This window comes from Vicugna pacos, chromosome 16, assembly GCF_048564905.1.
Source record: "Vicugna pacos chromosome 16, VicPac4, whole genome shotgun sequence".
Taxonomy (NCBI): Eukaryota; Metazoa; Chordata; class Mammalia; order Artiodactyla; family Camelidae; genus Vicugna; species Vicugna pacos.
In genome coordinates, this window is record NC_133002.1 from 43,651,572 (window position 1) to 43,667,240 (window position 15,669).

At 50.2% G+C, this 15,669-nt stretch overlaps 1 protein-coding gene across 6 annotated transcripts in view; it reads right to left on the reverse strand.

Moving 5' to 3' along the window:
- Positions 1 to 15,669, reverse strand: part of RPH3AL (rabphilin 3A like (without C2 domains)) — a 123,511-nt gene that overhangs the window by 61,065 nt on the left and 46,777 nt on the right. For all 6 annotated transcript variants that reach the window (XM_072939068.1, XM_072939064.1, XM_015248046.3 and 3 more), the window contains exons 2-4: positions 12,450 to 12,561; positions 9,616 to 9,759; positions 6,520 to 6,649 (exon numbers count right to left, since the gene is read on the reverse strand). In XM_072939068.1, coding sequence (XP_072795169.1) covers positions 6,520 to 6,649; positions 9,616 to 9,759; positions 12,450 to 12,526 — 351 coding nt within the window. In that variant the 5' untranslated portion in view covers positions 12,527 to 12,561. The remainder of the gene's footprint in view (positions 1 to 6,519; positions 6,650 to 9,615; positions 9,760 to 12,449; positions 12,562 to 15,669) is intronic.

Sequence of the window (15,669 nt, forward strand, 5' to 3'; positions counted from 1 at the left end):
CTGAGGCAGAAGCTGCAGGAAGTTATCTGGGAGATCTACCTAAGAGAATTAATGAACGTGGCTACACTACAGGACAGAATTTCAATGTAGACAAAACAGACTACATATTGGAAGAAGATGCCATCTAGGACTTTCATAGCTGGAGAGGAGAAGTCAACGCCTGGCTTTAAACTTTCAAAGGTCAGGTTGACTCTCTTGCTAGGAGTTAATGCAGCTTTAAGTTGAAGCCAAGTTTCATTCACTTCTCCGAAATCCTAGGGCCCTTGAGAATTATGCTAAATTGACTCTCCCTGTGCTCTATAAATGCAACGGCAAAGAGTGAATGACAGCATATCTGTTTATAACATGGTTTAAGCCCATTATTGAGACCTACTGCCCAGAAAAAAAAGATTCCTTTCAAAATATTACTGCTCATCGATAGTATACCTGGTCACCCAAGAGCTCTGATGGAGATGTACAATGAGATAAATGTTTTGTTTTTTTTTAATGAAAGGACTTGAGAGCCTCTTTTTATTTTATTTTTTGGGGGAGTGTGTGTAAGTAGGTTTATTTATTTATTTACTTTTAATGGAGGTACTGGGGATTGAACCCAGGACCTTATGCATACTAAGCATGTGCTCTGCCATTTGAGTTATATATACCCTCCCCAAGATTAATGTTTTCATGTCTGCTAACACAACGTCCATTCTGCAGCCCATGGATCAAAGAATAATTTCAACTTTCAAGTCTTATTATTTAAGAAATACATTTCATGAGCCTTTGGCTTCCATAGACAGTGATTTCTCTGATGGATCTGGGCAAATTCAATTGAAAACCTTCTGGAGAATTCACTGTTCCCGATGCCATTAAGTACATTCATGATTCATGGGAAGAGGTGAAAATGTCAACATCAGCAGGAATTTGGAAGAAGCTGATTCCAGCCCTCACGGATGACTCTCAGGGGTTCAAGACTTCAGTGGAGAAAGTAACTGCAGATGTGGTAGAAAGAGTAAGAGAACTAGAATTAGAAGTGGAGCCTGAAGATGTGACTGAACAGCTGCAACATCATGATCAAGTTTAAATGGATGAGGAGCTGCTTCTTATGGATGAGCAAAGAAAGTGGTTTCTTGAGATGGCATCGACTCCTGGTGAAGATGCTGTGAAGATGGTTGATGTGACAACAAAGGATTTAGAATATGACATAAACTTAGTTGATAAAGTTGCAGCAGGGTTTGAGAGGATTGGCTCCGGTTTTAAAAGAAGTTCTATTGTGGGTAAAATATTATCAAACAACATTTCACGCTACAGAGAAATTGTTCATGAGAGGAAGAATCCACCGAGGTGGCAAAATTCACTGTTGTCTTATTTTAAGAAATTGGCCAATGTTCAGCAACCACCACCCTGATCAGTCAGCAGCCATCAACACTGAGGCAAGAGTCTCCACCAGCAAAAAGATTACAGCTGGTTGAAGGCTCAGATGATGGTTAGCATTTTTCAGCAATAAAGCATTTTTAAATTAAGGTATGTACACTTTTCAGACATAATGCTATTGCATACTTGATAGACTAACAGACTACAGTGAAGTGTAGACATAACTTTTCCATGCACTGGGAAACCAAAAAATTCATGTGACTTTCTTTATTGCAATATTTGCTTTACTGTAGTGGTCTGGAACCAAACCCACAGTATCTCTGAGGTGTGCCTATACTGATTTTATTGTATGCATCTTAAACTTGTACACAATCACCTTGCTAAATTCACCAGCTAATACTAACCATTTACATTCAATCTTTCAGACTTTCTACTTATATAGTCATGTTTTCATGGATAATGACAGTCTAAGCTATTCTTTTCCAATCATACCATACATTTATTTTTCTTGCCTGATTGCACTGGCTAGGCCTCCAGTGTAATGCTGGATAGAAGTGGTGATAAAGATATATAGAACTTGTCTTATTCCTGACTTTACGGGAAAAGTTGTCAATACTTAACTATTGAGTATGTTTCTTCTCCTGTGTTCTTTAGAAAGATATTCCTGCTTCTCCAAGGAGGGGAAAGCATGAGATGTGAATGCCTTGGTCTGAAGGAGTGGAGGGGCAGCATGGCATAGCTGTGCCCGGGGGACCAGCTCCCCACTACCTGGCCACACCACCTCAGCTGAGCCCCTGTTCTCTACCTGTGAATGTGGAACAATCTTACCTCCCCTGCTTTCCTTACAGCCTTGTCCTAAGGACAAAAAGGATGGCTTTTGTGAAAGCGCTTTATAAATTTCAAAGGACACCACAAAGTAAAACAGTGGCCTCAATGTTCACTGTTTGCAAGAGCGAGGATGGCCTGAGGAGACCCTAAGTTGAAGGTGTGTGTGGGAGGCACTGAGGTATATATGGTGGGGGTTAAAGGGTGTGTGACATGTATGTGGTATGTGTGTGCAGTGTGTGTGTGTGTGGTGGGGGAGGTCGGGGCTGTGGTGCAGAGAGGAAAAGGGGAGAAGACAAGCAGAGGGAAGGTAGAGTCACCTGGGTCCTTCCCCACCACCCTGAGCCAGGCCTGGGGCTGGAAACTTAGAGCAGGGGTTTTCAAGCCCAAGGAGGATCAGAATCCCCAGGGGTGCTGCTCGGGAAGCACGCAGAGTTCTGGTTCAGGAGGTGCTATGGACCAAACATGTCCCCTCAAGATTCACGTACTGAAGTCCTAACCCTCAGTGTGACAGTGTTTGGAGGTGGGCCGCTGGGAGGTGATGAGAGCTCAGTGAGAGTGCATGAGGGTGCGGCCCTCACGATGGGATGAATGGCCCCAGGGCTACAGCCTGCTGGGGGTCTGTGCTGACCTCAGCAGGACAGACCTCCTCAGAGCCTTGAGCAGGGTCGGCAACAGGGATCAGATCAGGCTCTGGCCTGGCTGCTTCCCTCCAGGGGACCCCCATCCTGGCCAGGGGATGCCTGCACCCCAACTCCCGAGCTAGATGTCCCCTAAAGGCTTTGGGCAGAGGATGGGGCTGCCTCCTTCTTTCTCACCAGGACTCAGCCCACGTTACCAAGAGCATCATCTCACAAGCAGGCTTTTCTGCTCCCACACCATGGAACACATTTTAGCTGAAACCGGAGAAAAATCTGATTGCTTCCCCAACACAGTAACAATGCCACCCTGGGCTCAGGCGGGCTCTCCTGCAGCCCTGCCCAGCCTCCTTATCATGGGTGAAGCCAGACTCTCAATTAAACAGAAAGCTGGCGGACTCAGATCCTAAGCAATTAGGAGTGCCAGGCCTCTCTAATTAACCAGCCGGCCCCTCTCCCTTCCCACCAGTGCCTCCTGATAATGAGAGCAAGCTGCCTGGCCACACGGGCCCAATTAGACTGGACGCTGCTCTGAGGACCCGCATCACAGGTTCCACCCGCACGCTCATTAGCTTGTGGCTGCGAAACGCTGCCAGGGCTCTTGCTGGAGTTGGCTCCATGCGGCCGGGAGCACCTGCGGCCCTGCTCCCCCTCGCCCCGCCAGGCCTGCATCTGGACACTTCCATATCAGAGACCTCCCAGCATCCCGTCTCTGCAGCCTGCCTGTGCCCACCACCTCCCGGGACCCAGGGCTGCGCGCCATCGCAAAAGGTGGGGAGGTCGAGAGTCAAGATAGAAATAAATAGGGAGGCACCCCAGAAATTAGTGAGCCCAGAGTGGAGGGCTCCTGACACCCCCAGTTAAACGGCCAGTGCCTTGTTAGAGCTCTCTCAGCCCTCAAGAGCTCTTTCCTTCCTGAGCCCCTCAATCACCCCCTCGATCCCTTCCCCTTTGCTTAGAATACACTGAAGAGATGGAGTCTCTTGGTGTATGGCCCCTGTCCCTATATTGCCTTGTCCCCAACCCCGTCATCTCCCAGTGACAGCCATCACCACCTAACTCATCTCTTGCTTTCACTCTATGTCGCCTTGCAATGCACTTGCCAGAGAGCAGCCAGGCTCACCTCTTAAAAACACAAATCAGATCACATCACACCCCTGCTTAAAATGCTCCACTGGCAACTCGTTAAACTTAGAATCAAATCTCAACTCCTGACCTTGATTTACAAAGCTCTGTGTGATTGGCTGTGCCCACCTCTTGCTCCCTCTGCCCCAGATACCTTCATTAGTTCCTTGAACGTGCCCAGCTGGTTTCTGCCTCGGGGCCTTTGTGCTTGCTGGTCCCTCTGCCTGCAGCACTCTTCCATCTGGGTCGCCCTGGGGCCGGCTCCTGCTTGTGTTCTGGTCTGAGCTCAGAGAGGCCCTCCCAGTCATCCTCTGTCACATCACTCTGTTTTAATTCACTACAGAGCCCTTGTTCTGCTTGATGTTATTTTATGTTTGTCTGTTAGTTTGTTGTGTCTTCTCCCACCCCTGGAAACAGTCTCCATGAGAACAAGGACCTTATCTTGTTCACGGCATTGTCAGAACCTAGGACAGGGTCTGCACACAGTAGGCTCTCTCCTATTTGTGCAGTGAGTAAATGAATGAACGGATGGATGACACAATCTTCTCAAAGAAGAATGAAGAAAAACCCCAAATGCCCATCATTCAGTTACAGCCCCAACTGGCTCCCTCTCCCTCCACTTTCAATGGGAACAAGTCCCCTCAGAAGCTCAAAGGGCTCCTCATCTCACCACCCAAGCCAGGGCCAAGTCCTCAGCCTTCTGCAAAATAAGAACAATTTCAAATGGGACTGTCCTCCAGACCAGCCTTGTGCTCCAGGGAACGACAGGGTCGGGGTGGTGAGAGTGTCTGGAAGAGCATTCCCCAGCCCCTACATGAGCTGAGGTCCTCCCCTGGGACTGCCACTGTTGCCTAGGAAATGGCTCTGCAAGGAGCCGCCGGCATTAACCCCTCAGCAACCAGGGGCAGCAGCCTTCCTCTGCCGCAGAGGCTCTGGATCCTTCCAGGGGAGGGAGACCAGGCTCTGACCCCCTCTTCCCAGTCCCACAAACCTGGACATCTACAGCAGTGGTGGGCTTGAGGGGCAAAAGGAGGAAATAGGCTGTTGGGCCTCATCCTCCCCGGCAGAAGTCACATAACCCCACCTGCCCGGGTGCTGGGAGCAGGACATCCCCGAGTCCCTGGGCCCACTCCTGCATCGGTGTCTTGTCCAGGCCTATGGAGGCTGTCAGGAGGAGCTGGCACATGAGTGCCCACCCCGTCCCTGACACACAGGCTCCTGCCACACTTCCACTGTTCTTGGGACCCTTCACCACTTAATCCACATTCCTCAGCCCAGTTCCCCACATGTGACAGAACAGGGGGAAATTGATCTTGGCTGAAATCCTGGCTTTCCCACCTATTCGTCCAGTATCTTAACTTCTTTGCACCTTGGTTCTCTCATCCAGCTTTTGAATGTCAGTGAAAATGCCCTTGTCAAGGCCACCAATGTCCTCTGGGTTGCCAAGTTCATGTTTACTTCCTTGACTTCCCCATATTTTACAGTCCTCTCGACTCTCAACACCCCACTGCACCCCTAGTCTTCCATCTGCTCTTACTTCTCCCCAGAATTTACTTCTTCCTGAAACCATCTTATCTATTGAATCATTACTTGCTTTTTGGTTCCCTCATCCAGCGTAATCTCAAGAGAAAAGATTCTTTCTCTGTCTTGTGCACCAAAGTAACTCCAGGCTTAAAACAATAACTGGCACATGGAAGTTACTTGAGGATGGATTCCAGTAAAACTAGAGTGAGGAAGAAAAAAGAAGAAAAGAAAAAGAACAGTGTCTCTAAGCTGGGAGGGCAGTAAAGGGAAGTCCCATGACGGCAGCTATGCAGCAACTATTGTAGGCTGGAACGGGGATAAGAGTCTAGAAGAATTTTTGGCAGAGAGAGAGTAAAAAAGTAGGCTTCATGCAATAGATGCTATTAATATCTTGCTAGATGCTAAATAATCTTGAGAATTGGAAGGCATATTATTCTTTGGTCAATAAGAAAGGCAACTAGAAACTCCAGGAAAAACAAAAAGTTATTTCAAGAAGTCTTGGACTCAATATGAAACAATTTAATATGTGGCATGAGTGAGAACAATCAGTGGAGTCTAAGAAAAGGACAAAATCCATTTGAACTTGCTGCAAAGATCATATTCATTTGAGTGACCAAGGATCAAGAGAGCAGACCGATAGAATAGGAAATGGCAGACTGGCCCTGAGGAGAACTGTCTGTATTTAATAACAGCTAATAACATCCACTGAATACTTATGTGCCAGACAAGGTTTTAAGAGCTTTGCATATATTTAATCCTCACAACTCTCTAAGCTACATATTATCATTATCTTATTTTATAGATCAGGAAGGTGAGGCTTGACATAGTAAACAAGTTTTCTGAGGTCATGCAGCTAGTGGAAGAGCTGAACTCACACCCAGACCATCTGACCTTCAGGCCCCAATCTTTGCCAAGAAGCACAGGACACACATGCGCAAATGTGTGCACGAACACACACACACACACACACACACACACACTCCTGGGAGCCAGGATGCAAAGCCACAGAGCAGCAGGGCTGGTCCAGGCTGGGGAGCCAGAGCAGGCAGGGCCTTACCTTCCTGCAGTCTTTGCAGAACACGGACGAGCTGGCCAGGAAGCCCAGCGCCTCCCCGCAGAGCAGACACTGTGAGAGGCCATTGCCCATCACGTTGCGCCTCATGGTCTCCAGCCGCTCCACCAGCCGCCTGCAGCACAGGACAGAGTCAGGTGGAGTGAGCTTCCTGTCTCCAACTTGACCACTGCCCAGGCACAGCTGCCGTGGGGCGCCCACAGTGTACCATGGCCCGTGGGTTGCTTCCTCCGCTGGGGTACTGTTCCCTGCCCCACCCTGGCCCCTGGCTAACTCCTAATCACTCATTTACTCACCAAACCATTAACTGCACCTTTGAGGTACAGACACTGGAAATATTGTAGCAAACAAGCCAGAGATGGACATGGTCAGGAACTTATGTTCAATACAAGGAGAAAGTCCATAAACAAGCAAACTGACTTCAGCTAGGGAGGGATGTTATGAAATAAGTGGGGGCGGGAGAAAGACTGAGGAGGTCGGGGTATGTTTGATGCTGATTAGTGAAGGCCTCTCGGTGAACATGTGAGCTGAGATGCAAAGGATGAAAAGGTCTAAACCATGTGAAGAGCTGGCGGAGCAGCCCGGCTCTGCACAGGAGAACGGCCGACAGCCAGGGGGGTTCCTGCCCCGGGAGTGGCTGGAGCCAGGGATAAAGGAGGCTTTAGGGGCGGGGAGGGACCAGATTACATGGGTTTTCTAAATCACCAAATGGAGTTTGGATTATTTTCTAAGATCACTGTGAACTCCCCGAAGAGTTTTAAGTAAAGGAGTGACGTGATGTAAGTGACACTTCTTAAAGCTCACTCCAGCTGCTGTGGGAAGCTGGGCTTCCAACAGGGAGTCAGGCAAGGAAGCCGGCAGGAGGTGGTGGGAGGTCCAGGGAAGCCGACGGAAACTGGGATGGGCTTTATTTCAGAGGCAGCACCGATGGATTTGGGGTGAGGGGAGGTCTGAGAAAGATCTGAGATGGAGTAGAGGCTTTTGGTTTAAGCAACTGGGCAGATGCAGAAGTTGGAGGGAGAAAGAGAAAGAGGTGCTCTTTGAACCTCTGGTGCTGGAGTCCAGAGGTTCCCTGAACCCCACTGAGCCTGGGATCGGTGCCTTTCCTCGGGAACCCCGGCCCCTTGGCCCACTGTGACCCCTGTTTCAGGACAACCTGTAACACAACACTGTCACGCCCACGACACGGTGGCCACTTCTGTTTCACTGACCACTGTGTCTCCAGTGCCCAGTGGATTCTCAGTGAAAATTCCTGAATGAATGGAGGGTAGTGTGTGGGGACTGTTTCTCCTCTAACTGTCACAGCCCCTCAGTGGGGAGCACGCTGTTTCCCCCCATTAAATTTTTTTTATAGTAGGGTAGCTGTCTGTATGTATTTTTTAATTTAAATTTTTTAAATTGAACTATAGTTGGTTTACAGCATTAATTTCTGGTGTACGGCGTAGTGACTCAGTTATACATACATACATATCCTTTTCACATTCTTTTTCATTATAGGCTATTACAAGGTATTGAATACAGTTCCTTGTGCTATGCAGTGGGACCTTGCTGTTTATCTATTTTATATATAGTAGTTAGTATCTGCAAATCCTAAACTCCCAATTTATCCCTCCACCTTGCCTCCCTCCATTTTAAAGATGAGAAGACTGAGGCTCCAAGATGTGACACCACCTGCCAGAGTCGCACAGCCCCTCAGAGATGAGGCCGGGGCCACACCCAGGGCTCCGTCTCATGGCAACCCCACACTCTTCTCTGGGGTGATCAGGCGCTGGGGGCCGAGGGCGGGCAGATTGGGCACTGAGGCTGCCTTACCCACGTGCTCTTCAGCAGGCACTCCTGACTTCCACAGGGGTCACCGTCCCTCACCCAGGGAACTGCAGGGCCTCGGGAGCAAAGCCAGCTTCAGCCCTGGCCTGACCATCTTGTTCTCAGGGACACCCTACCCTGTGAGTACCATCCTATGTCTCCCAACTCGTGGAAACACACAGGACGTGCCTCCTCCTTCTGAGATGATTAATGTGAGGCAGCACCTCCTGGGTCATTCCTGCCCCAGCCAAGCCCAGCACTCACAGCCAGGGCCAGGCGATGTGGGCAGCACAGGGGGCCGCCCAGATGGATGAGAGGGCGCCAAAACTTCCCACCACTCGGGGGTCGGGGGGAGTCCACATGGACCATACCCACCGGCTCCCAGCACACCCTCCTGGGAGAGCCCGAGGAGTAGAGAGCTGGCCTGTCAATCATCAGCACAGGCACACTTGAGATCTGCTGAACCTTACAGGACCCTCGGGCAGGTCTGAGAGAGGGCGGAGCCCCAGCCAGGGGCGGTGGGGAAAAAAGAGCCAAAGACCACTAGCCCGCCTGATATAAACCCTTTCTGTAATGACACAGCAGTCATATGTCCGCATCCGACAGGCACACGCAACCAGCTGGACAGCAGTGGGCTCTGCAGTGGTGCTTTCGCTTTCCAGAACTGGGCATTTCTACAATGTCTGGCTTTTTTAAATGGTCGTAAATGTAACAGAAAAAGATAAATAGAAAAAGAGCAAGAAGCCCAGAACCAAATTAATTCCTGCCAGTGCCCGGCATGCGTGTTTGCCTGCTCGTGTCTGTGTTTTTCAGATTGTCTGGGAAGTATGAATTGCTTTTGTAATTAAACAAACCCCCAGAAAAGACACAACAAAACTGAAGACTGTGTAGGAGTCAGCTCTAGCTGCCGGAGGCCAGGGGAAGAGCTTAGAACAAGATGGAGAGCGGCTCCTGTCGGTCTTTGGTGGAACCACGGTTCAGCCTGCACATCAATCCCCCTCCAGGCTGAACCACACAGGGACCCTCTGGTGTGCAGAGCTGAACAGAGCCTAACATGCTTCGCCACACTCATGCATCCTCCCCACACGTCAGCTGCTATCCCCATCTTGCAGGGGGGTATGCTGAGGCTTCGACAGGCTTGGTCATGAATCAATGCCTCAGGGATATTCAGGCAGAGTTGAATGGCTCCCAGAGGTGAAAAGCCAGCACGTGGACCCAGGGCGCCAGACGCCCAGCTCCCCAGGCCTTCTGCCCCAGCTCAGGAGCAGCCCATACCCGATTCTCTGCTGCTCCAGGACGTCCAGCCGTTCGGCCCTCTGGATGACCTGCAGGATGGCCTCCACCTCGGCCGGGCTGAGGCATTGGCTCTTCCTCTGCTTCTCTGTCTGGTAGGTGTGCACAGACCAGCCCGTCTGTAGCCTCAGGAGAGAACAACACAAGAGGCGTTGAGGCCATCCTGGTGCAAATCAGCACCCCCACTGCATCCACACAGCCCCCTTGAGGACAGTATGTGTTCCCAGGGCTACTGTAGCCAATAGTTCTTGCGTTGCTGACATTGTAGGAGTTCGGGGAGTAAAGAGCGTGTCCTTTCTCTGAGAGAAGAGAGAAAGCCATACCGGGCTGGTGAAGGTGAAGGACACAGATCCTCAAGTCCAGTGGATGGCCTGATCTTAAGGCCCTGCCCCTTCCCAGCAGCAGCTGCTGACAACCCCAACAGGCTCCCCAGGGAATCCTCCTCCGAGCCTCCCTCTCTGCCTCCGTCTGATCTCCCATAAGCCCCAACAGTTTATGTGCTCTTCTCCCAGGCTTACTGCTCCTGGCCAGTCAGGCCCTGACACCCACTTACAGCCACAGCTGCCACCAAGCACCTTGCTCCCTGCAGCGCCCTCCACACAGCCCTGAGGGTCAGATGTAAAGAGGGCTGCAAACTCTGGGGATGAGGCTTCGGAGGTGCCCAGCTCCCATCTGTACATTCCCCCACTATGGTGCCCTTGTCTCTGGGCTCGCCTGGCCAGGGTTACCGATGATACTTCTACCTCCCTTGTGTTCCAGGAGGTGTGTAGTCCCCAGGACTCTGCTCAGGCTGTGCCCCTACCCGGGAGCCTGACCCTCTCCCTAACCCCTTTCCACTGCCTCATTTCTACTCCTTTTCAGGACATCTTTTAGATATGAGCTTCACATGAGGCTTTTCCTTGATCCCCTCCAAGTCAGATTAAGAGTCCATTCTCAGAGCTCCCAAAGGGCCAGGCATAGCTCCACCACTAGGCTTATACATTATACAAGGCAAGGTGTCTCCCCCTTTAAAATGAGTCTCAAGGATCAGGCCCTGCCCTATCTGGCCCCTGCCCATCTCTCCATCTTCTTTCCACATCACTAACCCCCTCACTCTGCATTCCAGCCACACTGGCCTCCTGCCCAGTCTTCTCCATGCCATGTTCCTTCTACCTCAGGGCCTTTGCACACACTGTTTCTGCTGCCTAGATGCTCTTCCCCCCATATTTCCATCTAAGAGTTACCCCTTCTCCAGAACTCAGCATAAAGCATCACACTCTCAGGGAAGCCTCTCCAAATCCCCAGATTAAGTGAGCACCCCCATTCACCCGATTGCCTGTTTCCATGGTCAAATCAGCTGCACATGGGTAATTATGTGTATAATACTCATTCCTCCCCATCAGTGCCTTAAGACAAGGGACCATATTGGTCCTGTTCACTGCTGTGCGGGGTTTTGAAAATGTCTGAGAGTGGCTGGAGGACAGGAGGACAGACGTGAGCTGGAGCCAGGGAAAATAACTTCCCCAGGTCTCCCTTGGGATCCTCGGGGCCCAGCCTGGCTGCAGGGATCTGTAGCGCTCTCTTTTAAGGAGCCTAGCATTACAAGGAACCTGGCACTACAAGGCAGCATGCCCCAGGGAGGAGATAAAAGCGTTTGCTCTTCTAAAAGGTGCTACAACAGCTTTTGGCTGCTGCTGAGCGCGAGACAAGGTCAGGGAGAACTGAAGGCAAGGCTAGAGGGACACCAGGGGTTACACGGGGCCCTCCTACAAGAGTGCAGCTCTCCCCAGCTCGTCCAATCCAGCCATGGAGGACACATCATCTCGCCTGGTGTCAGAAGAGAGAGGGAGAGGGATGGTTTCATCCCGAGCTCTCCCCGCAGGGGCTACATAGGGCTGGAAGAGCTGAGTCGTCTGGTAAGACAGATTAACTATGGGGCAAAGACTCCTGCAAATCACGCAGGTCTCCACTCTTCTTGGGCATCTCAGATGAATTTTCCTATCCTCCTTTGATGTTTCAGCTCTGTCCCCTGCAGGCTCACAACATCTAACTGCAAATTTCTCGAACTTGGTCCCATTGGGAAATGCTTGGCACGATGTGACAGATGAAGAGGTGCTCTTGGGCTGATCCCATACCAGGGACCCCCAACTCCTTGGAGGGATAGGAAGAGGCAGCCCCCAGGGGCCAGTAGGTGGAGACGGCCTGACCGAACCAGTGCTGAGGGCTCATGGGGCTGAGAGATCACAGGAAAACTGGAGACAGACCAGAACCGGAGAGGCCCTGACACAAGCATGGCAGAAACCTGCAACGCTTCAAGGTTGGCTGTGCACCCAGCCCAGGGGGCAGCTCTTCGTAAATTAGACAAGCCATTCCTGTCTGCCAGTGCAGGCGCTTGACTATAAAGTGGGCATCCGGAGATCAAAGGCTCCCCACCACCAGGGACATGGGGACTGAAGGCTCAGTGCCAGGGGATGGATCCTCTTAACAGAGAAGGCAAAGGAAGCAACCTGGCTCCGCGGAGCCTGCTGTGATAGGAAGAACACAGGCCTAGGGGTCAGATGGACCTGGTGAATCCCGGCCCTGCTGCTCACAAGCTAAGTGACTTGGGGGAGGACCTCAGCCTCACTGTCCTCATCTGAGAAATGGGGGTAAATTCCGTATGATGGTTAAATGAGTGAATGACTGTTAAGTACCCAGCTCAGGGCCAGGAGTGTGGTGTGTATTAGACAGACCCTTGTCTCCAAACTGCTCTTTCTGGGGCCCTGAATCTTGTCAAAGAAAGGAGAGGAGTAGGGAGAGAGGGGAGGAAGGTCTGCCCGGGTCTTGGAGGTACTCACTTGGCTCGCAGGGCTAGCTGCCGATCGTTGGGGCAAACCCACTGATTACTCCCGCTGCCGAAGATGGTGTCGGCCATGGCTTGGAGCGCTCAGCCAGGGTGGGGAGTCACAGCTGTGGTGAGAAGAGGGAAGAAGAAAGAGCACGTCACTGGCTGGGGTGCAGGTGGCAGGCAGGGTCCCACAGGCACCAACGTCGTCGGTACTTTCAACCTGTCCTCATATGTTGCCCGCCCCGCCCCCACCCCACTCCCGACGATGTCTGCAATCTCACCATCAGAATCACTCCTCTAGCCAAAGGCTATCCCTCAAAGCTCCTTTCTCAAAAGACTTGTGATTCTGGGAAGGGTAGCTGAGGACTGTGCACCTAAGTGACAAGATTGGGCTTGATGGGCAGGACATCAAAGGGACAGAATCAGAAAGGAGAGAAGAGTCATTTCCAAGTCAGTGGGCAAGCCCCAAGCGCGTGTGATCCCTGTTCCGTCTGAGGACAACCCCTGCTGTATTGCTCCGTCCCCTGGGACCACAATGAAAATGACCCCCTCCCTCGGGAATCCTGCAAGGAGGCAATCCTGTTCCAGAACTTCCTGGTGGTTTAACTTGTGTGGTCTGGCTCAGCTAGCTTTCTCCTTGCCGCCAGGGATATGTGCTGGGGGAGAGGAAGGACGGGAAAGCAGAGATGGCTTTGAGAGACTCCCAATCCCAGAGCAAAGAGGGGTGGTATTGAGTTATCCACACTCCCCTGGTCTAATCCCATCCAGACCAGTGGTTTTCAAACACAGGACTCCTTTACACTCTTAAAAACCACCGAGGTTGGAAATGAGCCTGGCAGTTCCTCAAATGTTACACAGTTACCGTTGAGACCCAGAAATGACTTCAAGGTATAAACCCAAGAAAACTGAAAACATATGGCCACAAACTTGTACATGAATATTCACAGAAGCATTATTCATAGTAGCCAAAAAGTGGGAAGAATTCAAATGTCCATCAGTGGATGAATGGATAAAACGTGGCATATACGTACAGTGGAATATTATTCACTTAGAGGAAATGAAGTACTGACAGAGACCACAACATGGAAGACCCTGGAAAATACGCCAAGTGAAAGAAGCCAGTCACTAAAGACCACATATTGTACCATTCTGTTTATGTGAACTGTCCGGAACAGGCAACTACATAGAGGCAGAAAGCAGATTGGGGGGGAGGGTATATTTCAAGTGGTAGAGCGCATGCTTAGCATGCATGAAGTCCTGGGTTCAATCCCCAGTACCTCCTCTAAACATAAATAAGTAAACCTAATTACCTCCCCCTCAAAATAAAAAATTGTTTTAAATTAAAAAAAAAAAAAAAGGAAGCAGATTAGTGGTTGCCAGAAGCTGGGAGAGGAGGGGAGGGAGGAATCCGAGTGACTGTTAATGGGTTCGGGGACTCTCTTTCGGACGATGAAAATGTTCTGGAATTAGATGGTGGTGATGGTTGCAAAACTTGGTGAATTCACTAAAACCACTGTGTTGTACCCTTTAAATGTCTGAATTTTATGGTATGTGAACTACATCTCGTTAAACAGTTATAGAAAATTCTCAAGAACGTCAAATGATGTGGGCTCTATCTATTGATATTTACCATAGAAATTAAAACTGAGGGAAAATGTTAAAATTATTAATTCATCAAAAAATAAACTTCAGTTAAAAATAAAAAAAAACCCATGAGATGATTACATATTATGTTAAAAAAGCTATATTTTCCAAACAAAAACAATTAGAATAATGGCACTGTTTTACATTTTTAATATCTACAATGTCTGGCTTAACAAAAAACAGCTGGATGTTCGCATCTGATATTTCATTCAATCTTCTGTGATATGCAGGGTTGTAAAAGTGGATGAAGGACACCCAGACTCTCACAGACAGGTACTGTAGTTGGAAGAGGGTGGAGTATTTTAATAGCCTTCCCAGATAATTGTGGATATTTTTCTTTCACAACGCACCCAAACTCAACAGATGATCATTTCTTGAAGATTAGTTCCAATGTGCCATCCTAAACCATGTCAATGAACTTTTCATCTGTATATTTGTGGGAGAACTTGATCAAGTGTTTATTTTTTATCATTATTATTACAATAGTTTTCACCTTGTGGACCCTCTGAAAGGCGCTGGGAACCCCCAGAGAGCCTGTGGTTTGAGAACTGTTGTTCCAAACCAATGTCACTCACTTCTGCAATGACCAGCAGGGGGCAGCGTGCAGACCGCAGCTAACTGACCCACACAGGGACCGAGCCTACCACTTCCACCGCAATGGTCTCTGTATCCCACTCGGCTGATCCGGGCACTCAGTCCCCACGGTGAGCCACCTCAGGAGAGAGACTTGGATACCTCAGGGCCCCAGAGAGCCAGCTGTGGAGACCCCATGGCCAGGCCCAGCCCTGGGAGGGCTCCTGGTGCCACTGTCACCAAAGGCTTCTGCACATTGAAAGTTGTGACCTCCCAAATGAGGCTCACATTTAGTCCAGGGAGACACAGCAGGGTCCAAAATGACACAGTCATCAAACAGCTTTAAATCAGTCGGTGTCCCACTTCTAGACTTCAGTGTGCTCCGTTTTGTTTTGCTGCTTTTTAAAAAAAAATTCTGGTATTTTGTGAATAGCAGTCACACTGCTCCATGGGTGTGAAAATGTTACTCTATTCCAAGGAAACATTCAAGACATACTAGTAGCTCTGTTTCCTTATCATCATTTTAAAAAATATTCTGGGAGCTTCAAGAAACAAAAGTGATGGGGTCTCTCTGACAGGGGCAGACTGTACCTGGGGCTTCCAGGCGGCCACCTGTCATCCCTGGAAGACGTTCCCACTCCTGCCACAGCCTGCAGGGGGCGCCACGACTCAAGCCCCTGCTCCCAAGACTAGAAGACCCTGAGTCTTCCTGCCCATCCTGTGGCACCTGGTGTAGCGGGTATGGAGGTGGCCCCTCTGCTCGGCCAGGCACCCACACAGAAGCAGGGGTGCACCAGTGGTGACCCCAGAGGGGAGAAGCAAGCCAGGGGACCTCAGGCTGGGAACAATTCCATCATCTGCAGAAGCTTCTGAATCAAAAAGGAGTGGAGCTGAGCAGGGGGAGGAGGCGGAAGAAAGAAGACATCCTGTGCTCCCATGCTCGGACCTTCACCACCTTTATGGTGGGACAGGTGGGGACATCCAGGAGACAGCGACAAGCCAGGTGGAGATGC